Consider the following 25,045-nt stretch of genomic DNA (forward strand, 5'->3'; position numbering starts at 1 on the left):
CGTTAGATACATTTATACTTTCTGAACCGTCTCTGGTAATAACATAAACGTTAGATAATTAGCTAACGTTAGCTAGCTAGATACAACTTTACATACTTTTTCACGGCAAGCAGCTGGATATATCAGTTGACATAATCGAGACTAACGAACGTCAATGTTAATTATCAATAATAAACTTTTGCAATAACGTTATCTGTTTGCTGTCGTACATTGATCAGGATAAAATTGTGTTTGTACTAGTGGATACTGTAAAGTTTGTTAACGTTACTTACCTCAAACGATGTGGTGTCCTGATGTCTCGGATGCTGTCAGGTAACGCTATTCCAGTGCACGCGCGTGTGTGTATGAGTGTGCGCGCGCCGCGTACAGTGAGGAGGGGAGGGGCAGAGCCGGCTAACTGGGAGTGAGAGATGCTTTGCTGAAGCAGCGGCGCGAAACACAAGTTACAGATCTTAATTATGTTATTATGAGAAGTGTAAGAATTTTTTTCGGTTCATTCTGAGACTGGCGGGACAAATTAGACCATGGCGGGCCGCCACAGTCTAAGTAATTAATGGGAAACACTGTTGTAGTTACATGAAGTTACAAATTATACATTAATTATAGTGAGGTCTTTGATTAAAATCCATTCATCGCCTTGTTTATTAAGCTGATCTTAAACCACCATGACTTACATGTGTTTAAAGGAGAATTTCACCAGTGGAGACATGAATATGTATTAAAAGTGGGTCATATATTTAGTCGAATAGTAACATAAATTTCTAATTTGGTGCCTTCTTGACCGAGAAAAGGCAGACAGTGACTTTTTGGCACTTGTGGATTGAAGACGACAACTCCCACAATGCCAATCAGCGTTCACTCCCTGAAGGACGTAACGTAACAGCCAATCAGCGTTCACTCCCTGAGGGACATAACATAACAGCCAATCAGCGTTTACTCCCTGCAGTCCAGAGTGAATGCAGCAGGAGGAGAAGGTGATTGTTGCCATTTGGGGTCTCCCGGAGCTCTATATCTAAATAATATAATAATATATAGGTATCTATATAGTACAATATATAATATTACGGCCAAAAGCTGTGTGCACCTTCGGATATGAATTACACCTTCGATATTATGAATTAAAGTCTACATCGGGTTCTCGGACATCTCTGGTACTTCCACAACAAGTAAAGACTCGTAGTGGGGGTTATCTCAGTCCTGTCTGTCCTGCACAATTTGGATGAAACGGGTGAAAAATAATGTAGGCTGTGTCGGACACGGGATCGGGTCGAACGCCTGAACACTGCGGGTCGGTCGCGGGTCTTGCGATGGCGAGCGAGACTTGTCGGTGCTGGATATGTTATTCAGGAGCGGAGGAGTCAACTAAAACCATCCACAGTGAATGATGTGCTTTTTTTGCACAGCAATCTAAAGCACCACACCAAACACCATAGTGTAATTCCCCGGCATTCCATCTAATGTTTCTAATTTTCCTTCAGTTGCAGGTCGGGCGTCTATATCAATTTATAGCGGGTCTGGTTGGGTGCGGAATGTAATTTGCGGGTACGGCCGGGTTTGCAAAATAAGAACCGTGTATTGATTCTCGGCCATGGTGGAGAAGGAATTGGGGAAAGCAACTTTGGCTTTGACTCTCTAAGTCCAGATTCAACCACAACTTCAAATTGATGTGGAAGGACCAGAGACGACGGAGAACCCGACGCAGTCGTTTATTCATAATATCATCCAGACGCACACAGCTTTTGGCCATGATATTATATATTATATTATAGATCTATATATTATATTATTTTGATATAGAGCTCCAGGTCTCCCGCCGGAGCTCCCGGAGTGTTCTAGAATATCTTATAGAACACGGCCAAAAGCTCTGTGTGCCTCCAGATGGTATTATGAATAAACGACTGCGTCTCTGGTTCTACATCATTGCTTCTTTAGCGCTCGTGTGATCTACCGGTCACCCCGGTCACACGGTAAAGTCCATACCGTAGTGCAAATTCACACCGGTGTACTCTCTATACTGTTTTGCCATACACCTCTAAGTCCCACCCACTGGAACTAGTGCTTGTAGTTTTTTAGAGCCCCCTCCCCCTCTTACACTTCCTGCTTTAAATGACGCAAAAATCTTAATTTTGCGTCATTTAAAGCAGGAAGTGTTAGAGGCAGATACGGCCATCTCAAGGGAAAATGAGGGAATGATGCAGGACCATTCAAAAATATGACTGGGTTTCTAACGATGCAAAGCTTAATGCAAATGGGTGAAGTGTCCCTTTAAGAGATGAGCCCTGTAAAACCGATATAAATTGAAACAGTAAAAAATCCATTGTAATAGTTAACAATACCACTTTATTTGTCTGTGGCATATACAGTCATAATAATAAAGCTGGTAGTGTCTGACTTTAATAGGTGTATGGACTAGTTAACTGAGTGGAGTCAACCAGCTGACATTGCCAGAATAAGCATCATGAAAACACAAGGAGGGGAAACCACAGGAGGGCCTCTTCTTCACAAAGCCCTCCTCGTCTTCCCCTCCCCTGGTGACGTGAGCCAGACATCCCTCCCAGGGGCCACTTATACAACAAAGAGGTAACCGGGGTTCATCTTATGGAAGCATTTGTTGACTGAAGGAGGCCAGATAATATGAATACGGTGTTTAACGTTTGGCTTTACAGAAACATTATTTACCTTATATACTTACAGTATATACTTACCCTTAATATCTAAGTGAACTGAGAACTATACTGATGTCATTGACTACAGAGAGATAACTGTATCAATGTCACAGGTCAGAAAAATGCCTGCTTTGATCCACGGAACCCCCCGTATCGGAGGTGTTTATGAACGACAAAAGGGACAGGGCCCGGAACAGAGCCCCCCTGTTGACTTGGTTTTCCAAACATTTGGCTGAGAAGCCTCCATTATTTTCCACCATAAAGTCAGTCAATTAATGGAATGTCTGCCACTCATGAAATTCCTGAATACAGGCATGTACAAAAGGTTGTTAGCATAGTAAAGGGAAGCACAAGATTTTGATATAATGGATGGCGCTGAATGCAGTCATTCAGAATGATGGTATAAAGCTTTATGGAAAGTCTTGGTCCACAGAAGTATCCTTTCACTGTGTAACCTATCTCAAGGTCAGCTGACCTTCTGTTGCCAACACTCATAGTTTGCAGAATGAAAGAGGAAGTCACCCTGGATTAAGTATTCATCCATCCCTTTTAGTTTCTGCATTGTCGTAGTCTAGGTGTTATTTATGTGTTTTTCTGTGGTGAAAAGCCTCATAGAGTGATTGACATTAGCTCTCTGAGGGCTTCTAAACGCCCACTGTGCTCTAAGTGCAGAACGTACGCCTCTCCTGCTCAAACAACATAATGGTGCAGAACCAACATAAGTGGCTTGTGCACCTCTCTCCCTCCAGAGGAATAAACAACACAGAGAGGGTCTAGCCATTGGAGCCCACTGTCCCACAGAGTAAACACCACGGTCGGTGAGTAAGTAGGCTACAATGTGGGTTGAAATGTGTTTCAAACCCGACCACCGTTTTAGACCACCCTCATTCCCATAACTCAATATAATGCACGGCTAGCTGCACAGTCAAAACTGAGACAGAGTAAGCGGCAGAGAGAGAATGGCTTGCTTTTGTACCCTAGGAATGATTAGCCGTGCTTGCTTGAATATACTGACTTTTTCTGAGTTCAGGCTTGTGATTCACAACATTTTTAACAGGGGTCAAAGGAATACTAATTTCACTTAGCAAGCGACTGTTCAGACATGATTCGGCATTGGCAAGGTGCCTCTTTGCATAAATTGCAGCATGAAATAAAAATGTGACCAAGGACAGTTCTACCATATTATTCACCTATTCAATAAAGTATGCAACAGACTTCATTAATTCTAGTGAACATGACTTCCTCTGCAGCCGGAAATTATTTCGGAATGGCAACATAGGACATCGCCTCCCCATGAAAAGCCTACTCAGACTAAGGCATGACTGAGCCATGATAGTGACCTCTTTCACCAGAGTAGCACTAGACTAGACTAGTCCCATCCGGTAGCTCTTTACATAATGTACCACTCCTGGTGCTCTGCTGAGCATTGCAGGCCAGTCTGTAACTCAACCCATCATAACATGCATACAACACATGTATATATGCATGCGTTTCTACATTGTAGCACGTAAAAGGAGTTGCTTTGCTTATGTTATGCATTTTTGTGTATTCAAATGATTCTTGCACTTTTTTTGGTTATAGTCATCGTTGAATGTAAGTCACTTTGGAAAAAAATAAAATAAATGTATATATAGTTAAATATATAGGTTTTCAGCACTGTGGTCAACGTTACCTACATTATGGAGCATTTTGTGTTTGTTTGCAGTACATTTACTACTTCTATTATAATTATAGTAGTTGGCACTGATTAAGATTTGTTAACGGTCCAAGGTTGTAGGAATCACTAGGAGCGCAGTTGAATAAGAAATAATTATTTGTACAGTTTCACATGTACAGAGTACATGTGAAATATGTGGTGGATAAATACATCAGGAAATGGTGTCCTGCCTAGAAGAAAGAGCGTTATCATCCTCTTCTTTTTGGCTGTTTTCTCTTCAATCCTAAGAGCCTATGTATGGGGTCAGTTCAGTCTCATTAATAATGAATGCACAGAGAAGGATTCACAAATGTATTTTGTGATTTATATATAAATGACTCTCTTCTCACAAATACATTTCAATGCATACACAAATGGATATCGGTATGTATAAATGTAAAATAAATCCATAAACAAAAATAAGTTTCACAAACACATTTCTGATCCACACACAAATGTGTCTTGTTTTAAATAAATGTAATATAAATCCATAAATATATGTGGATTTTTGAGACTCTCCTGACGTGGCTGGATTCACGAATGCATTTTTTTCAACAAGGAACTCTCTGTAGCCAATCAGATGCCTCCCTCGTTTTCAGCCAATCACATGACTGCAGTCCCTCAAGGCCAATTTCCACCAGAACCGTCACGGAAGTGTCACGGCAGCGAAGTGGCTGTGTTCTGTACTGCAATCCTCACTGGAAGTGGTCCAGACACGTTACGGCTGAGACGTCACAGGACAGGACACAGTGTTTTTCCACCTCGATGATCGACGATTCATCATCCATATTTCAGCTGTTGACTTCTGACTGAACTCGTAACGTTAATGTATCAATCGGCGGGAGGAGATCCTCCGGGAGTCTGCATACGACAACAATCCCTTTCTCCTCCTGTCACTGTTCAGAGTCAAAGCCAAAGTTCCTTTCCCCCAATTCCGTCTCCCCCATGGCCGAGATAACCCCCACTACGAGTCTTCACTTGTTGTGGAAGTACCAGAGAGTCGGAGACTCAACGCAGTCTTTATTCATCATATCAGAGAATATCCCCATCAGTTTAGCCGGATGGATTGGCTGAAAACGAGGGAGGCATCTGATTGGCTACAGAGAGTTCCTTGTTGAAAAAAATGCATTCGTGAATCCAGCCACGTCAGGAGTCTCAAAAATCCACATATAAATACAGACCAGTTGACACACAAATGCAAACAAGTTCACAAATGAAAAGCATCTTGTAAATTCAAGTTTAACAGTTTGTATATAAATGTAACAACATCCAAATACATTTTTGATGAAAATTGCAAATATATTTTTTATTTATGGATTTATATTACATTTATTTAAAACAAGACACATTTGTGTGTGGATCAGAAATGTGTTTGTGAAACTTATTTTTGTTTATGGATTTATTTTACATTTATACATACCGATATCCATTTGTGTGTGCATTGAAATGTATTTGTGAGAAGAGAGTCATTTATATATAAATTACAAAATACATTTGTGAATCCTTCTCTGTGCATTCATTATTAATGAGACTGAACTGACCCTATACCTATGAGCTGTGACAATGGAGACAAACAAGGAGTTAAACAAGTTATCTTATAGGTCTACAAAATAATAAAATAACTATTGAAATGTGTCTTAATGATTCAGTATTCAGTTTGCATACCTTGGTATGTGAAGGCAGCCAGGATGAAAAATAGAAAAGTAAAACAGCAACAGACAAACATAATGTAATTTCTCCAAGATTTCTGATGCATTTATTTTTTCATATTTGTCTTTCTGTCTGCCTCCCAGTTTGTCGATGCATTGATCATCTTCTGTCGCACTTTCTAAAAGAAATTCTCGTATAACTTTGTGAATTTAAGTTAGTGTTTCTCTTTATTTTATTTTTTTTACAAAAATATTTGACATTAGAAAACATCTCAAAATCTATATATCTCAGTTGTTGTTTCCAACAGACACTTGACTTCTTGTTTCAAATATATCAATGTCTATATTTAAATTGTATGTAAATATATTTTAACAGTAGGCCTAGGAACAAAGCCATCAAATCAACCCAGCTCAAGAGTTCGGAGGTTTATAAGACATCAGACAGCCCTCTTCGTCCTTTAGCCATGGGGGAGGAGGAGGGGATCTTGAAGTGACGAAGAGGAGGGTCCAGTGGTGGTTAATGCGCATGTTGGTCTGAACATCATGAAATAATCGGCAACTCGATTTTTTATAAACAAAATCATCACAATCCATCTGTATTTATTACACCAAAGAAATACAACAGAACCAAAACCTATCCAATGCTGCCGAAAACCATGAGCCCAAAAGACCTCTTTGAAGCGCAGTTCTAACTCAAAGGGGAGAGTATACTGTCCATCATTTTAGCCCCGTGTCTGTACTTCTAGCCCGTGTCATGGGGAGTCCAGGTATGCAAACTGGCTATAAGAGTAAAATGACCACCTGGCTAGTTCTGGCATTACATTGTAGAAGCATTATATTAAAGCACTTGTTGGAAATACCGGAAATAGCCATAAATAAACAGCATGGAGCAGTTTGCCTTGCCTTTAATCTATCTACATCGGTGCATATCTGAAGACAGTGTTTGTGTTTTTTACCATCCCAGCATGCCTTACATCTGTCTTTGCTACGTGCTAACTAGCTAGTTATATGAACCTGTGCATTTTGTTACCACCAGAACAATACTAATCAGTAAGCATTGCCTACAATGCCATTACTATACCTTCTATTTACCAACTAGCTAGCATCTCCCAAAATCTATCTTGGCTTGGGTCTATCCCTGAATCTCGTAGCCTTACTGTTAGCCTCCTTTAGCAAGTCATCCAGCCCCTACCCTGCTCCCTAATACACTGTACTCAATGCAAGTTGCTTTGGATAAAAGTGTCTTAAAAAAATGGCTAAGATGTTGACGTTAAAGGGGTAGTTCAGGATTTTGGACATTGGGTCTCATTTCCAAGTGAGGCAGTGTGTTATTTATCATTGGAGACCGTTTTCAACACTTTTCATTCAGTCCTTCTAGTTGCAGAAATCGCTGGTGCTAGGCTAGCGCAAGTCGAGGAGAACTGCTAGCCTGCCAATAAAAACAGTTTTACCCACTCCCGAGGGAAACCAATTATAATGCCCGACTATCAATGTAAATGTCTGTGTTGATAGAATAGTGTTAGAAATAAACTTACCCTTGCATCACATTGCATTTACTTTATAATCCCTGTAGTTGGAAGCAAGCTACGGCAGCAGCGGACTGATATTACCTGGAGTGCGCTTCTCTGTTTACCTTCCGCTGTAGTGAATTGGTTGCTACACTGGAGCAAAGTGAAATTCCGCCACTGCTGAGAAAGTAGTCCCCCAAAATGTAATGTGATCACTGCGATACAAGGATAGTTTTATTTCTAATATTATTCTATCAACACAGACATTTACATCGATAGACTGGCATTATAATTGGTTTGCATCGGGTGTACTTTGGAGTGGGTAAAACTGTTTTTATTGGCAGGCTAGCAGTTCCCCTCGAGTTGCGCTAGCCTAACACCAGCGATTTCTGCAACTAGAAGGACTGAATGAAAAGTGTTGAAAACGGTCTCCAATGATAAATAACACACTGGCTCACTTAGAAATGAGACCCGATGTCCAAAATCCTGAACTACCCCTTTAACTTGATCATTAAGATCATTACTACTGTTCACGCCCTTGGAACACAGCATCATTGCCAACAAGCTCTGGAACAAGTAAGACGCCTCATCACATTTGTGATTAACTGCAAAAAGATATGATGAAAAGAGACAAGTGCTCCCTCGGAAATAAGAGTTTTTCCCTGTTTTACTTTTAGGAGACAATAAATGACAGGCGAATGACGAAATGGCCGATAAAAAACCGAAACAACTAAAAACAAAAGCGGTCCAGTTGGTTCAAAAGTTACCGGTCCCCTGGTTCTCCACCCAATCAGGCTCTCGTCCTGTCGTTTCGTCCCGCCGACTCAACCGTGAGACGTCCTGGTTTCAGTTCAACTCCCTTCAGCTCCTCCGACTTTCGTCATCATAGGGGCGCGGCACCGAGGGCCAATAGGAGCGTCCAAAGAGGTGGGAGGAGCCATTGGAGGAGAGGAGGGGAGGAGCGGACCCCCGGCGGGGAGGCCATGTCAGAGGTGCACGAGCACACCTCGTAGCCGTTCTCCGCGTGGTCGGGGAGCTGCTGAACGCCGCCGCTGTCCACGGCGCTCTTGCCGTCGGCGTTGGGGGAGTCCGACTGCATCTCGGTGCAGAGCAGCCAGTCCTTGGCGATGAGCCGCGGGAACCCCACCTCCACCTCCATGTCGCTGGCCAGTACACGCCAGTACTCCTTCCCTTTAAAGAAGTAGGAGGAGCCTGGACAGGAGACGAGAGCACAGAGAGCCACCAGGGGTCAGGGTATCAGCGGTCATGAGATACATATTTAGATGCTCCTGCCCGCTTTTAAATCGCGATTGCTCTCGCACAACACTCTGACACACACGCACTCTCAAATTCAGCCTTCACGAATGCAGAGGTAGCGACTATCGACGCACATTGAATATTAAAATGCATTATTTGGTTCTGTACATGCCATTCTGAATCATCTCTTTGACCAGATAAGATCATGTTTTGTTCTCTGCACTCCTTAAGCTTCCATATTTCTAAATCTTTCATTGTCCTTCTGTTTACACACACACACCAGCCATTGATGTGGCCCTGCCTTGTGTGTGTGCATGCATAGACGTATCCCTGTGGTTCCCCCACTTTACTTCAAAGAAAAGTGTTTCTTGAGCCCCTCTCCTCCCGCTCCATATTCTCACGCGCACATGCACACGCACACGCACACACACACACACACACACACACACACACACACACACACACACACACACACTTGGTTTTAGACCCAAAATAACAGAGAGTAGTAGAGAAGTAAAGAGCTCCAAAAAGGGTCTGGCCTGGGATTGGCTTTTACCTACCCCTGAATCCTGGCCAGAAGAGTCTGGTGTCGGTTGACACTTGGCTTGAATTGTCACCAAGTCAATCAGCATCTTGTAGGCAACTTGAAAGAGATATGCTGATGGATTCTGTGTTACCGTAGCAATCAACAGAAAACACAGAGACTCTATCTATCTTAGGTCTATTGAAGCTCTTTAGAAAACTGAAGGGAATGACATGTTTTCTGCTATGTGATTGTTTTTGGTGGACAGGCATCAGATGGAAACTCGGACTGATTATGAAGTGAAACGGAATAGAAATTCTGGATGACTTCGGGCTAGGCAGGGTGTTCCTTTAGTGACAAGCGCGGCTTGCATCATTAGCTCGTTTTGGGGCCGACATGAAAACACATCTCAGTTACCCGAGACACAGGATAATAATATGTTCAGATGACGGTGGACGAAATTAGATAAAAAATGAATTGTGTTCCAAGCTGCACAACGACACGAGTACATCATTGTCTCATTTAAATAACTGATTTAATAATATCAATCAACTGTATTTATCTTATCATTGTTACGGATGTTATAATTAATATGACTAGTCCATTTACTACTTCGTGATATTAGTCGATTTTTTATAGATTATTTTAACTGAGTGTGATTAATGATGCAAAGAAAGGTATACTGGGCTTCAAACCCGCACCCTGTAAGCTGAGACCACCCTAACCCCTCTAGAGTAATGTGCCATAATTTAAAAGCAGGTCATGAAATCCAAATGTGGACCAGCACCAATATGATTTTGTTGTTGTTATGAGTCGTCTCCCTTGAGCTACGAATGAATATCAAATTAGGTTGGGACGTACGGGCAATACTTTAAATAAGAATGTTTACACTTCTTCATACTTAATAATTCATTGCATTTATATCACGCTTTTCACACACACACATCACGTGTGTGTGTGTGTGTGTGGGGGGGGGGGGGACATGGCACCTGATCCACTAGCTCATACACATTCTTGCAATGTATACAAACAGCATGTGTGTATTTACATTGGTGTTTCTCGTGCCAAATTTCTTTATATATGTTTATTGGAATACAGATCTCTCAGTAGAAATTAATCTTGTTCTCAATGAGATTTCCTGTTTAACAGGTCCTGTAGTTACAATTAAAAGAGACATCCTTTGAGTTAATAAATAAGAAATTGCCTAGCACACAGTCAGATAGTAGTGAGTGAAATGTGCTGGGAGAATATCCCTTTAGAGTTGACTGCGCCTCCCTCTTTATGAGACTCCCGGTTAATTTCTGACCAATCAGGGCATCTTTTCTGTGTTTTTCTAGTTCAGAAAATCCATCTTGCCTTTCAAACACAAGTGCATGGATTGCCACACTTCTCAATGGCAGAGAAACAAAGGGAGGAGAGAGAGCAGAGAGGAAGTAGACATTTTATCTATTCACTTTTTAAATCTCTCTCTCTCTCTCTCTCTCTCTCTCTCTCTCTCTCTCTCTCTCTCTCTCTCTCTCTCTCTCTCTCTCTCTCTCTCTCTCTCTCTCTCTCTCTCTCTCTCTCTCTCTCTCTCTCTCTCTCTCTCTCTCTCTCTCTCTGTGTGTGGACCATGCACAGAAGCCCCCTCACCATCAGACCACCTCATGGCGTCGTCCAGGTTGGGGGGCAGCCCCTTCCAGAGCGAGGCGTCTTTGGGGTACCCCGGGTCCATGCGTCTCAGGTGGTCGTCATAGCGCCAGTAGTGGACGCCCTGGAAGAAATATGTCTTGTCGTTGTGTGGCCAGACGAAGGCCGCGTCCACGCTGTCCATGGGCAGGCCGAAGTCGCTGATTGGTCGAGGGTATCCTTCCTCCACGTTGTTGTCTTTAAAGACCCAGTACTTCAGACCTGGAGGGGAGGGGAATGGGTGGGACAGGAGAAGTGTCAGATGAATGTCTCCACCAATGAGATTAAAGACTCAGTACTTCAGACCTGGAGGGGAGGGGAATGGGCGGGACAGGGGAAGTGTCAGATGAATGTCTCCACCAATGAGATTAAAGACTCAGTACTTCAGACCTGTAGGGGATTGGGCGGGACTGGGACCTGTCAGTCAAACGTCTCCACTAGTGGGTTGTATAAACAAATAAAGGTTTTTATCCAGAAACAATTCATACGATATCATGATCCAAGAAAGTAAGTTTTTTTTTTTTTTGCATTAACTCATATATCTCGGCCTATGAAATTATCATGGTGAACATATGCTAGACTCCACTGCCACAATATTTAGAAATACTGAAAAACATCAACAGAAATAGAGCAATGGGATCTAATTGGCAGTGAATTTTCTTGTAATTAAGGGCTTAGGGCTATTCATTTATCGTGTCATTGGCAAGATGTGCCAAGTCTCAGTTAATTGTGGGTTTTGCTCTCCCTTACAGAGTATATCCACAGTTTTCTTCTCCATATATGTATCTGCTCAATGACACAAAATAAAAACAAATGCCCTTGTTATAATATAATTAGCTATTTAGAGCAGGGTTCCTCAACCTTTTTTATTACTGAAGCTCAGTATGCATATACTGGCGGAGGGTGCAGACACCCTGATCAACCAATAGGGGTCGCTAATGCAGCGACCAGGACACAAACCATTAAATGCCTGCCTCATCTAATCTAATGAATACAGATACTGTAGGGCCATTATTTAGAATATAAACACGGTTTTATTAATAGACAGTAAAAGTCTAACAGTCTATCAACACGGCTGTGATATACTGTGTAAACATCAAGCCAATAAAAGCTTAAAGATGAGCTTGTTCATCGTATGTTAACAGTATGCGATAAGCATATACAAAAAAAAAAAGATTTATTTTTTCTTATTTGTTTTATTTTTATTTATTTTTGTAGGCTTCATTTCAAAATCTCCACAGCCGGTACCGGTCTGCGGCCCAGTGGTTGAGGACCCCTGACTTGAGGACACTTTTAGCAAAGCAGCTCACAGTGACTCTTCATTTCGATGCATGTCTACAATAAACAGATGGGGTCAGCCACCTTGCTCAAGGATGCCGGCAGATAGACTGCAGGCTTTTGGTTTGAGCCCACAACCATTTTGGCTTTGACATTTACTTACTAAAAGTGACAGTCATTTTTGTCCTCAAAGTGTTTAAAATGACTGACCTCTTACTTTAATTTTGGCTTTAACATTTACTTCTGTAGGTTTTGAGTTAAATAATGCAAGAGATTTTGTAATAATGCATTGTTAAAACTTTGTCCTCAAAGTAGTGTTTAAAATAAAAATAAATCTACTTGAGTAGCCTACAATTTAATCGAGGTAACTGTGCTTCAACTTGATTACAGTATCATCTCAGTAACACTAATTCAATTTGAGTACAGTCTCATCTAAGTAACAGTACTTCTACTTGAGCACAATCTCATGCGGTTGTGTGTGTGAGTGTGCGTACCTTTTAAGAAGACGATCTTGTGGTCCCCGGGTCTCTCGTAGACGGCGTCCAGGCCGTCCAGGTTGGCAGGCAGACCCCTCCAGAAGCGCTGGATCTGGGCGGGATGCAGGGACACCAGGTGCCTTTCCCGGGTCAGCCTCCAGAAGAACTTCCCTGGTATACACAGATGACGACCGATTACCATTGTGACCTTCATTTAGTACTGGTAACCAACCATTTGCTTCTATTAAGTTTGAGTAAACCCCCAAATCACCTTTGCAGCTAAACACAGTTCAGTTCGGGTCAACATTCTGTGTCATTTTTGCACTAAAATAATTAACGTTAGACAGGGTAAATTCTCTGTAATTAAGTCTGCTACTTCCTGTTAAAAACACCTTTTCCACAGTTGTAGTTTTCTATTGGCTGCCCATCCTAGCCGGAGCGATCGTGACGTGACACTTGCTGCTATGGAACACAAAGCGTCCGTTGTATAAATATTTCTAAAGCAATAACATGACATGACACATGATCAAATCCCAATGATTCTTCAGTTAGTCGCATGATGCAAGGTTTTGTCGTGCTCACACGGTGCATTTTCGTAAAGAGATTCATGGCCAACAGGAACTGGGATTCTCCTGGCTCTCGTTCCCACTGAACGTTTATCGCCGACTTAAGACTAATTAATTCTGCCGGGCAGGATTCCGTAAAGTCTATCTAGCCACGGTGGTCCGACAGATCCAATTACACTCCAACGTGAGAGGCAGAGCCAAGATCCAGCCGCTGACAGCGGCATGACAAGTCATCCTTGAAGTTCCGCCCGTGCGCTCACTTTATCAGCGCTTCAGGACAGATTGAATGAACCAACGGCGAGGATCACGGATTTAGTTGCTGTGGAGATGTTCCCCTTCCCATGTGCAATTAGGATAGTTTTTTAATTAGTGCCCGGAGTTGGTGGTTCGCATGCCCGCACACTGGCACAGGGATGGATATTAACATAGTCATCTTGAAACCAGCAGTCATTATTAAAGGCGGACATTTTTCCTTACTTCCCTCTCCCACCCTCCTTTTCAACCCTTATGTTATCTATTTTGGTCGCTCCATCTCCTTCTCCCTCCAGCTCTGGATATCGTCCTCCCTGTGGGGCTTGTGTACCTTTGAAAAAGAAGGCTTCTCCGCGGATCTGGGCCACGGCATCAAAGTGGCTCGTACATCTGTCTGGGGTGTCTCTTCCCAACCTGAGAGAGAGACACAGAGAGAGGGAGAGAGAGAGACAGAGACAGAGACAGCGACAGAGACAGAGACAAAGACAGAGAGCGAGACAGAGAGATTATTAGATACCTTCCAATGTACAATAACTCTTACAGAACAGTTGTGTTGTATGTTTTCTAGTATGTGTATGCGTGTCTGTGTGTATGCATGTGAAAGTGTGTGTGCGTGTGTGTGTGTGTCTATGTATGTGAGAGAGAGTGTGTGTGTGTGTGTGTCTGTGTATGTTTTTGAGAGTGTGTGTGTGTATGTATTTGAGAGTGTGTGTGTGTGTGTGCGTGTGTATGCTGATGTGTCTGAGTGTGTGTCTGTCCACTAGACTGTATCTCTGCCTCAGCAGTTAAGCATCTCTCCAGCGTATTCATCCCTCCTCCCTGCTACCACTCACCCCCCTGCCGCCCCCCCCCACCCCCCCCCTACCCCCCCACCAACCCCACCCGATACGTCGTCTGCATGCTAATGCGGCTAGCTGGCTGGGCATGGGCCAGGAGCACAGCACCACACACAGGACCACTGCTGTGAGGGACAAAGACCCCTGTTCACAGCGCTCATTAACACTGAGCCACTGTCCACCTTCACCCCTCACCACACATGTGCACACACACACACACGCGCGCACACGCACACACACACACACACACACACACACACCACTCCAGATGGACATCACATTAAAACAGATAGTGACATATGATACATAAGGGGCTGACTCATACATGATGAACCACACGGATATTTAGTGCATGTGTGTGTTTGCATGTGTGTATATGTGTTTGCGTTTGTGTGTGTGTGTGTGTGTGTGTATATGTGTGTGTGTGTGTGTGTGTGTGTGTGTATGTATGTGTCTATGTATGTGTCTATGTATGTGTGTGTGTGTGTGTGTGTGTGTGTGTGTGTGTGTGCGCGCGTATGTGTTTGTATGCGTATGTGTTTGTGTATATGTGTGTGCGCCTTGTTTACAGCACAGACACTCCTGCATCTGAGTGGATTTGAGACGGTAGAACACACACAGCAGCCGTGGCTTTGTGCGTCACTTGCCCTTTTTAAGTGGCCAGCGATCCGCGGCCTGAGCGCTCCCCATTGACCCGGGACGCACGGTTTTCCGTTCAAATCTCCATCGTCATTACCGCTGCCGTCTGCGGGTCGGACGGAGGCCTTGCACGTGGCCATGTGACGGTGGAGGAACTGTTCAGACGTGACGAGGCGAGGGCGTGCGGTCGTGACTCTTCGTGCGTCCGATCCGTCCTAGTGGCCGCAGGGCCTTCCTTTGAACCCTCACAAGTCAGGGCTATGGCGGATAACGCATGACTGACCAAATGGACCCAGTGGACAGCCTCACCTCACCTCACAGAAAAGGTCTCGGCGCGCGTGGTCTTAACAAACAGAGCTGTTTCTTCTTTTCTTGTGACGTCTCATTGCGTCACAGACACTACAGATCCAAGGTTCGACCCTTTGTCAAATACGTTTTTTACAGTCAAGGGCTCTTGAAGCGCAGCTCAGAAATGCCTGCCGGCGCACGCCACGGTGGAACCGAACAGCGTCTGGCTCTATCTGCTGTTCCTGCGGGAGGAGAAGTGCTCGAGCGCCGGGGCTTCCCGCTGGCAGCGTGTTTCGCTACGCCCCAGACCCGGCGTGTAATTCTGTTTAATCCCCGCAAGCCACACGGCGGTGTGGGATGTTGCATCTGCGTCCCCCTTGATGTGCAAAGAGGGTCGAGGTACGACACGAAAACAAGCGTCCCCCCAGCATGGCGCACTGTCTGCGCGGCTCTGTGTGAACTAGGGCTGAACGATTTTGGAAAATAATCTAATTGTAAATAATCTTCTCATGTATTTTTCAACGGACACAAGCAATAAATCTATCTGTTTCATAATAAACAATATCAGATTTATTTTCGAACTCCTTCTCCCTCATCCTGGTGCTCAATGTGTTAAATGCATCTGCATTTTTATGTGTGTTTGCCAGCATACGTTCTATGTGGGCGTCTGCCCAAATATCCAATAGACATTCCGTCTCCTCTTTGCTCCATGTTGAGCCACGACTCATTCTCACCCGACGGTCCGACAATGTGCTGTTACCAGGCACGTGCACACATAGGGCCCTAGGGGTGCTTGAGCCCTGCCCTTTTTGCCTCGTATTAAAAAGTGCCCTCTGAGTGTTCTTCAACAATCGCGCCCGCAATAGTTCTCGTCCACGATCGAACGCCCCCCCGTCAACAATCGTGCCCGCAATAGCGCTCGTCCGCGATCCAACCCCCCCGTCAACAATAGCGCTCGTCCGCGATCCAACCCCCCACCCCCCCTCCCGTCAACAATCGCGCCCGCAACAGCGCTCGTCCGTGATCCAACCCCCCCCCCCCCCCCGTCAACAATTCGGCACCTGCCCCTCAAAACTCCTGTGCACGTCCCTGGCTGTTACCGCTAATCAAACAATAATTCCCATAATGCGCGTGGCTTGAGCGGGTGCCTATTACGTTCAAAGAGGCATATGCTTTTTAGAACTGGATCGGACCGCAGTGCGTTCGCTTTCACATCTCAAGCGAACCGAGACCACCTCTTTAGCGAGGTCTCGGCCGGCTGATTTGGTGCGCTGAGGTGTTATAGCCAAAATAATTCCACACAACTGATGTGCCGCCCCTCTTTGGTACCAAACTTTCAGTTTTGCGCTCTTCTGACCAGCCTGAGGCCATTGTGCAGCAGGTTAAAGCGCAGCGTCTCTCCCTGCCTGCACTGCTTTGCTCCGCTCGGCTCACTCGCAAGTCACGTGACCAATCAAATCGCAGTCTTTGCGGTTAGAAAATCTCGTTTTGTCATATCGCGATATTATCGCAAATGCAATTAATCGTTCAGCCCTAGTGTGAACTCAGGAGGAGCCGCGTCATGGCGCACTGTCTGCGCGGCTCTGTGTGAACTCAGGAGGAGCCGTGGAGTCAGAGCGATGTGCTCAGATGATAGCCGAGCTGCTCAAAGGTGAGACGGTGATGAGGTGATGACGACGGGTTCGTGTTTTACTGCTTCAGTGGCAGGACGGTGTGCCTGTGTGTGTGCCTGTGTGTGTGTCTGTATTATAATGTTTGACTGATAGTGTGTTTAATGTTTGACGGCTATTACTGTGTGTTTGTGTGTGTATGTTTTTTTTGGTTGTGTTGGTGTGTGTGGTGTGTGTGTGTGTGTGTCTGTATGTGTGTGCATTTTAACGTTCTACTGACAGTAAAGTCTGTGTGCTTGGGTGAGTGTGCATGCGTGTGTGTGTGCATGTGTGTGTGTGTGTGTGCATGTGTGTACCTGTGCATGTGTGTGTGTGTGTGTGTGTGTGTGTGTACTCACAGGACGGTGGACCTGTTGTCTGGGAGGTCCAGCAGAACGGGGGGTTCCTCGGTGTGGGAGGGGTTTCCTGGTCGCTTGGTGTGTGAGACGGAGTCCCGGACCCCTGAAAGCAGCCAGGAGGACAAGTCACGCACGCGCCTGTGATCAGTAGCAACAGCATCACTTTGGTTCTGACCAATCACGCGCTAGAATCCCAACGTCCAATCACAAACAAAAGGCGACAATCAAACCTTTCACGCCAACATAGGCTGAGAGAAGGTCATGATATTTTGGGATTTTTATGATGTCTGTAGTCTACCCCCAACGCAATTACCGCAAATTAATAGAGACACAACCGGAAGAAGAACAGCAAAGACAAGGAGAACAAATATAATGAATGTTTTTTGTACAAAGAATATGACAAAGCCATATCCTCCGTCGGTAGTCTCTCTATTGGCACTCGCTCCCTCCAAAGCTCTCGCTCTACAGGAACGCACATTTGAAGCCCCCCCCCCCCCCCCATTCTAGACGTTCTGTGGTGAGCAGAGAACGTTGGAGAACCTGATCAACACCGGTAGTTATCATCCACAGCCCCCCTCCTCCCATGTTAACTGTCTTTAGTCTGGATCGGCTCTGCTGTACCCGATCATGTCTCAGATATTGTGCATCATGTATTGTGGGGGACGGTGAGTTCCATGGATGTCCACCGGGGGCGCTCCACCTCATTCAACCTCATCTCTCTCTCTCTCTCTCGCTCGGCTATGGGTGAGCTGGCGTGAGCTTGTGCTGGGAGCTGAGTCGTTCAGTCACCGCGTTGTGTGTTCAGCGCTCCCACTTTCTTTGAGGGGCGTCATTCATTGAACTCTGGTTTGGAACATGTATTAATAAAATTTATTGCACATCTTGTCCTCTCCAAAGTGCCTGTGAATGTCGGCGAATCACTCGATTGAATTCAAAAACAATTAAAGTCCATTCAATTCAGTTAATTCAATCTGCAGGAAGTCGACCTTGCCCTACAACCTCTCGTTTATCTCAGTGCTATAAAACTCAATATTCTCTCTCTCCCTCTCTCTCCTTTTGCCTTGTTTTATACTTAATTAATAATTTTTCTCTATTCATGTATTATCACACACACGCACGCACGCACGCACACACACACACACACACACACACACACACACACACACACACACACACACACACACACACACACACACACACACACACACACACACACACACACACACACCAGTGCCGTACCGTAGAGCTGCCAGACGCGGACCTTGTCTTCGTAGGGCAGCTGGTACTTCAGCGGGTCTCCCACGGGCCCCTGGTAGTACGGCCTCATGATGGACTCCAGGGCCGAGGTGTGGACCAGCCCGATGGCGTGGCCAAACTCGTGGACCGCCACCGCAAACAGGTCCATGCCGTGGGAGTCTGAGATGGGAGGGAGGGAGGGAGGTGAGGGAGGGAGGGAGAGGGGAGGGGAGGGAGGGAGGGAGAGGAGAGAGAAAGGGGGGAGAGGAGAGGTAAGAGAAAGTAGGGGGAGAGAGAGGGGAGGGAGGGAGAGAAGAGAGAGGGAGAGTGGGAGGAAGAGGGCGGATGAGAGACGAGACAGAGAGAGAGAGGGAGGGGGGAGAGAGGAGGGAGAAAGGGGGGAGAGAGGGGAGGGAGGGGGAGAGAAAGAGAGGGGAAGAGAGAGGAGAGAGAAAGGGAGGGAAAGAGTGGGGAGGGAGAGAGAGGGGAGGAAGAGCAAGAGAGAGAAGAGACATTCAGCACAATGGAAACTTTTCAATCAACCACCACAAACCTGTGTAAATTAATCAGTGAATTCATACTGAAACAAGCACAATAAAGCTTGATGATAACATTCAGCCAATTAAACCGTTTCCCTCGCTGCCATCCATAGGCAGATCATTAAAGTGGCAGCAACAAGGAATAGATTTTCTTTCAGCAGTCCAAGACCAAAGAAGTTCTTTGCAGACAAACTTGTTTCATAATCAATGCGGTTTTGGTTTTGTCACTACACTCTCCATCAGTTAAGACCAATCAAAAATCAGATTGTGGAACGAAATCAAAATCCCACCGGCCTTGATTATCCGTCACGATAAACACAAGATTCAAAGGTTTATATTTGTCACGTACACATCATCATACAGGATGTGCAGTGAAATGTTTGTGTTTCTGCAGTTATGTGCTTAAAATAGAATCAAATACAATGCAAGTATATATATACACACAAGAAAGATCAAGTATTAAGTTATTGCAAGTATGTTAAGTTATTGCAAGAATTAACATATGCATTGCCTTCATCTACTGAGATAGCGGCGAGTCACAAGCAAGTCGAGGTGCAAGAAGGGCAGAAAACGAGGTTAGCTAGTGGCAAGAGATGTGTGTGTGTGTTGGTTTTCTCAGCATAATTTTGTTCTTATGACCTCGCCACGGTTCTCCTCCACAAGTGCACTGCCTGCTAAAGTCTTGGATGGATGGGGGGGGGGGGGGGGGGGGGGGGGTCGTTGCGAGCGAAGCACGGTCAACGGATCGATGTGTTTAGCGGATACGGACTATGGAGAGATAAATTGTGTGCTGTCGCGTGCACTTCCGTGTACAGCCCGCGGCGGATGTCTTCATCCTGAGTAGCTTTGTACGAGAACGACGTCTGTAGGATGTGATGTACTGTTGGCTGAGCCCCAAAGCTGCCAATCAAAGCCCCTGACGGTGAGACGGCGAGTGCACTTCGAGGCGGTACTTCGTTAGCATTTCGTAAAGAGAAAAAATCAAACCTGCATGAATCACACCGTCGGGCCCCTTTGAAGCAGGAAACAACAAGCGGATCAAGGAGATTATTTAGTCGTCAAACACGAAGGCTAGCGCTGGCTGTTTGAGGTCAGCAAGCTTGGCGTCTCCCTGGCAGTGTGGGCTGGAGCCTTAAGTTGTTGTCAGCCTTTAGCTTGGCCCCTGGCTAGGAAACACCTTGTGTTGGAGCGCAATGAAGGAGACCGAGGAGAACGTGACTCGTAGCCACTGTGATCTACACATGGAAGTCGGGCCAGAAAGACTCTCAGAGGGAAGGGTAGCGAGCACACCTTGCTCTTTACAACCTCATAGCCAGGACCCAGCACTCAGGCCTCTCTGGCTAGCAAAACGTCCTGCCTTTGATCAATGTAATAACAGGGCAAAGACCTTGATGGACTCAAGAGCCAAACATAGAGAGAGAGAGAGAGAGAGAGAGAGAGAGAGAGAGAGAGAGAGAGAGAGAGAGAGAGAGAGAGAGAGAGAGAGAGAGAGAGAGAGAGAGAGAGAGAGAGAGAGAGAGAGAAGCAGGGGACAGTGATAGATAGTTAAAGCAATGGAGAGAGCAAGAGATACGAGTGATGGAGAGGGCAAGAGAGAGGGAGAGAGAGGGGAGACAGTGATATCGGGAGATAGAATTATAGAGTCATGGCGATGCAACGGGCGGGTGTTTTGAGTGGCATGATTGCATGTTTAAACCGTAGCGAGGCGGTACCTGTCATCACGTTGCTGCTTTATCTCGATCCAACCCAACCTGTAACTGTTTTGTTTAACGCTGCTGCGAGCCCAGCTACCGGGATACATCCCACACCGCTGTGGCTCCATCCCTTAGGATCCCGGGAACATTAGAATTCATCTCTCGCCACTCACCCCCAAGTGTCACAACGCAAATAGAACGGCGCGTTGTTTACACGGATGTCAGCGATACGGAGATGATTCATTTCCTTTTTCCGCGTACGTCTGAACACTGAACTGCGCGTTAGTCTCACGAAAGTCTTGCGAAACACACAACACTGTCGGCGCGTCCCACGAGGTGCACTAGGAAATGAGTGTAGAAAGGAGGGGGATCATTCTGTTCTCCGGCGCCTGACTCTGCAGTTCCAGAACAATCTGCCGCTGACATGACACCGCCTCGAGCTGTTAACCTTGGTTCACCCTGCCGCTGAAATAGAGAGGATGCGTATTACATCTACGGATATCAAGTAGAGCAGGTGCTGGTCTCACTACTGCCTTAGTAATGGTGTCCACTACAGTGGGTTTTCTTTTTGGAGAAAGCAAGGATTTCTTGCCGCTAACACAAAATGGCGTTCAGGGTGTAATACCGGGACACATTCACACACTAATTAAACTTAAGGCTATCTGCGTGGTGTGCAAACTGAGGATGGAATGTGATTCGATCCTTCACGACTTGATTCATGCAGAAGTGACAAAAAGTTGTTATGTTTTTTTTTTAATGTTAGCCGTTTAAAGTCTTTGATATCGTTACATAATATTACATTATTGCCACTGACACGGTTCAAATAAGCGTGCCTGTGTGAACAAGTGTCACCAGATATGACTTCTTCAGTTCTTCAGCATTTCATGGGGATTTGGAAGTACTTTCAAGCGTTTGTTATCATAATGCTTTGTCTGGACAAAACCTCTGAATCATTCCTCTGATTTATTTCTGGATAATATTGGCCGCTGATTAACTTGATCAGTCAATCACTTGCTGATTTGTTCGTTGGTTCATGTACATTTTTGGTCGTGCGCTTGTGTGGGAGTATAAACACAGGAAGCTCTCTACAGATCTGGGTCTCTGAGTCGTGACTTGGATCTTGGTGGAAGTGCTGCACGCACAACTGCACTTTAATCCAGTTCAACTCTGAGGACGCTTTGGCCGTCCTCAGAGTAGCGGGCAGCAGGGGAGGGACTGCTTGGCTCAATGGCTGCGTTTGACGCGTTTCTTCAAATGGCCAGTTGAATAGAACAGTGGGTGTGTGTGTGTGCGCGTGCGCAGGTTCGGGAGACGTGGGGAAAGAAGTGTGACTGTGTGTGTCTGTGTGAAGTACGCGTAGGTGTGTGTGGGGGGGGGGGGATAATGTGTGTGTGTGTGTTCTTTATTATGAAGAACACACACTAATTGCCTGAGTTTAAAAGCTGTTCCTCAGTCTGTGTGTTTGAGTAGGACGGGGAAGGTGGATTAGCCCCCTGTAATTAGTGAGATACGAACTGGTTTGATAAGGGCATCCGTCTACGCAACTCCTGCTGAAACCCACCAACCAGCGTTCGCTGAGCAAACACAATCCACGCGTTCTCGGGAGATGCTTGTGCGTGTGTGTTTTTTAATTTGCCCAAACAGCAACGTGAGGATTTGGTTCCTCCGTGGCCACTGCGGTGGGTCACGCAGCGGGGCTAAAGGCAGAACAAAACGCTGATAATGACGTCTGTGTGGCAGACGGAATGGGACCAGAGATACCCTCCCTCCTCCACCTGCTCTCCTCCGCCTCTGCGCTTCACTCTGACGGACGTTAAGTAGCGCGAAATTGGCAAAAGAACCAGATTTTACGGGGAGGATTTACCTCCCATCTCTGAACCAACTCAAAATGTCCAGTCCATAAATTAAAAAGCATGTCAAGTGCAACCACTATCATAAATGTTTGTTATTATATAAAATAACAATACAAATATTTTAAAAAGGTGCTGAAGATAAGATTTAAGAGGTATGATTTGAGTGTATTTGTAAGAAATGACAAAGCCATCGGTATGAGCAATATACTCACTCCCCGATTCCCCTGCCCCCCCATGACCAATCACATCGGTGTATCTGATATACAGTAGGCGGGCCAAAAGCGTTGCTGTTTTACCAACCGGATACGGCAAGAGTCTTATCTATTGGTTAGCTCCGCTGGTGTGGATACGTCACCCCTTGTATTCTTTTGATTGGTCGTAGTGTTATCCAATTGCGTGCAGTGATATTTTCAAATGCATGCTCTGTGCAGCCCCTCGAGTTGGGCTTTTTTCATTACTCGTTGCCAGACCCTACAGCTTTCTAGATGTGGGTCTGGATTTCCAGGCTAACCAATCCGGGCATCGGCTCCCTGATTGGTTTGAGGAATCCATCTTGCCTGTCAAGCACATGCACGCGAAATGCACAACTTCTCAATGGGCGGAGAAACACGTCCACCTTGCTCTCTTTTGTTCTTTTCTGCTCCTTTTCTCAAAACTCTCGAATGTTACCTACGGCGTGAAATCCCAAAAAAAACGTTAAGTCAATAAAAATATATGTAATCATTCTTATCTTGCATTAAACCTGAATGTGAACCTAAAAAAAGCATAAGTTGACTTTTCTTCTGGCGGGCGAAGCACATAGGAAGTCTTGTTAAATCAGAAGTTTGGCTGCCAAACTCCGAGAGGATGACGTCACAGGGAGGAATACACTCAGGACATATAGAGGTCCCTCTCCAGCCATGTCTCTGTGACCCCCACACCACCTCCGCTCATTTATCTCCCCCAAGCCAAGGCCCTCGCCTCCCCATCTGCTGTGCTATTCACACACACACACACACACACACACACACACACACACACACACACACACACACACACACACACACACACACACATGCATGCATAGACACAGATATACACATACACACACACACACACACACACACACACACACACACACAGGCAAGCACACACACGCACACACATACATACATACATACAGGCACTCATGCACACATGTGTAGACACACACAACCACACACATACACATACAGGCGTGCGTTCTCCATCTCCCCTGTCCGGCCTGGTGGTGTGTGTGTGTGAGTGTGAGTGTGAGTGTGAGTGTGTGTGTGTGGGGGGCTAAGTGGAGCAGACTGGCTGTCCTGTAGCATATGCTCCACAGCCCTGACAGGGAGAGAGGGGGGGGGGGGGCATGTGCTGGCCCAGACACTGGCTCACCAGCTGGGGTAGACAGGCTGGCCAGGAGCCCCACTGATGCGCTCACACACACACACACACACACACACACACACACACACACACACACACACACACACACACACACACACATGCAGACAGTAGCTCACACGCACGCAAATGCACACCACACACACACACACACACACACACACACATGTGCACACCACGCAGCATTTGCGCACGCCACACACACAGACACACACACACACACACACACACACCCACAGATACAAAAACACTTGCACCTGCACTTGCATACACCGACAGTTCACACTCGCACCCACACCCAGGGTATATTACTAGTGTTCAAATAGTGTGTGCATGTGCTTGTGAACGTGTGTGTGCCTCTGTGTGTTCAAAGTTCACAAAAAGTTCAAAAAACCGTCTGTCATTGAACACAAGGATAAGACAGAAATACACATTTGAAGTTTCAAAGTAAAGGGAAAATCCAAATTTACCCCCGAACCGATTGTCAGGTGAGATTGCGATGTCGGAGCGACGCACGCTGACATTCTGTTGATCTTGGTGTCCTGCGATGTGAGGTGGATTTTTTTCCCCCCGTACCTTAATCTCAATCTTGCCCTGAGCGTTGACGTTGTCAACTTGGAGCACACGCTCCGTTGGGGAGCAGGGAGTCAGTCTCCAGACTCTTCTGAGGCTTTGACTTTACTTTCCCCCCAGACACTTGTGATGTTTCAGACTGGAACTGGAAGTGTGTCGGTCAAATCCTCCCTCAAACACTTCCTCCCTTCCTCCTGCCCCCATCGCCCACCCCCCCCACCACATCCTCCTTTTCCACACCATATTCTTGATTGTGATTATTTTATAACAGAGATGGATAGAGAAAGATCAACGGCTCAGCGCGGATGAAAGAGGGAAGCAAACCCAGGATGAAGAGGATGAAGATGACTGGAGAATGAATGATTCATGTGATCATCTGTAGGAACAGAGTGAGACCATCTGTTGGACACACACACACACACACACACACACA

The 25,045-nt window shown here is 45.6% G+C and overlaps 1 protein-coding gene across 1 annotated transcript in view; it reads right to left on the reverse strand.

The window, feature by feature from the left end:
* Positions 1-8,006: 8,006 nt before the first annotated feature.
* The window catches only part of LOC311367822 (matrix metalloproteinase-17-like), a 48,970-nt gene continuing 31,931 nt past the window's right edge, over positions 8,007-25,045 (reverse strand). Inside the window, exons 5-10 of the mRNA XM_084486653.1 lie at positions 18,550-18,726; positions 17,311-17,413; positions 13,871-13,953; positions 12,740-12,892; positions 10,932-11,189; positions 8,007-8,731 (exon numbers count right to left, since the gene is read on the reverse strand). Coding sequence (XP_084342779.1) covers positions 8,403-8,731; positions 10,932-11,189; positions 12,740-12,892; positions 13,871-13,953; positions 17,311-17,413; positions 18,550-18,726 — 1,103 coding nt within the window. The 3' untranslated portion in view covers positions 8,007-8,402. The remainder of the gene's footprint in view (positions 8,732-10,931; positions 11,190-12,739; positions 12,893-13,870; positions 13,954-17,310; positions 17,414-18,549; positions 18,727-25,045) is intronic.

The sequence above is a fragment of the Micromesistius poutassou genome (genome assembly GCF_964030765.1).
Source record: "Micromesistius poutassou genome assembly, chromosome: 22".
NCBI classification, from domain to species: domain Eukaryota; kingdom Metazoa; phylum Chordata; class Actinopteri; order Gadiformes; family Gadidae; genus Micromesistius; species Micromesistius poutassou.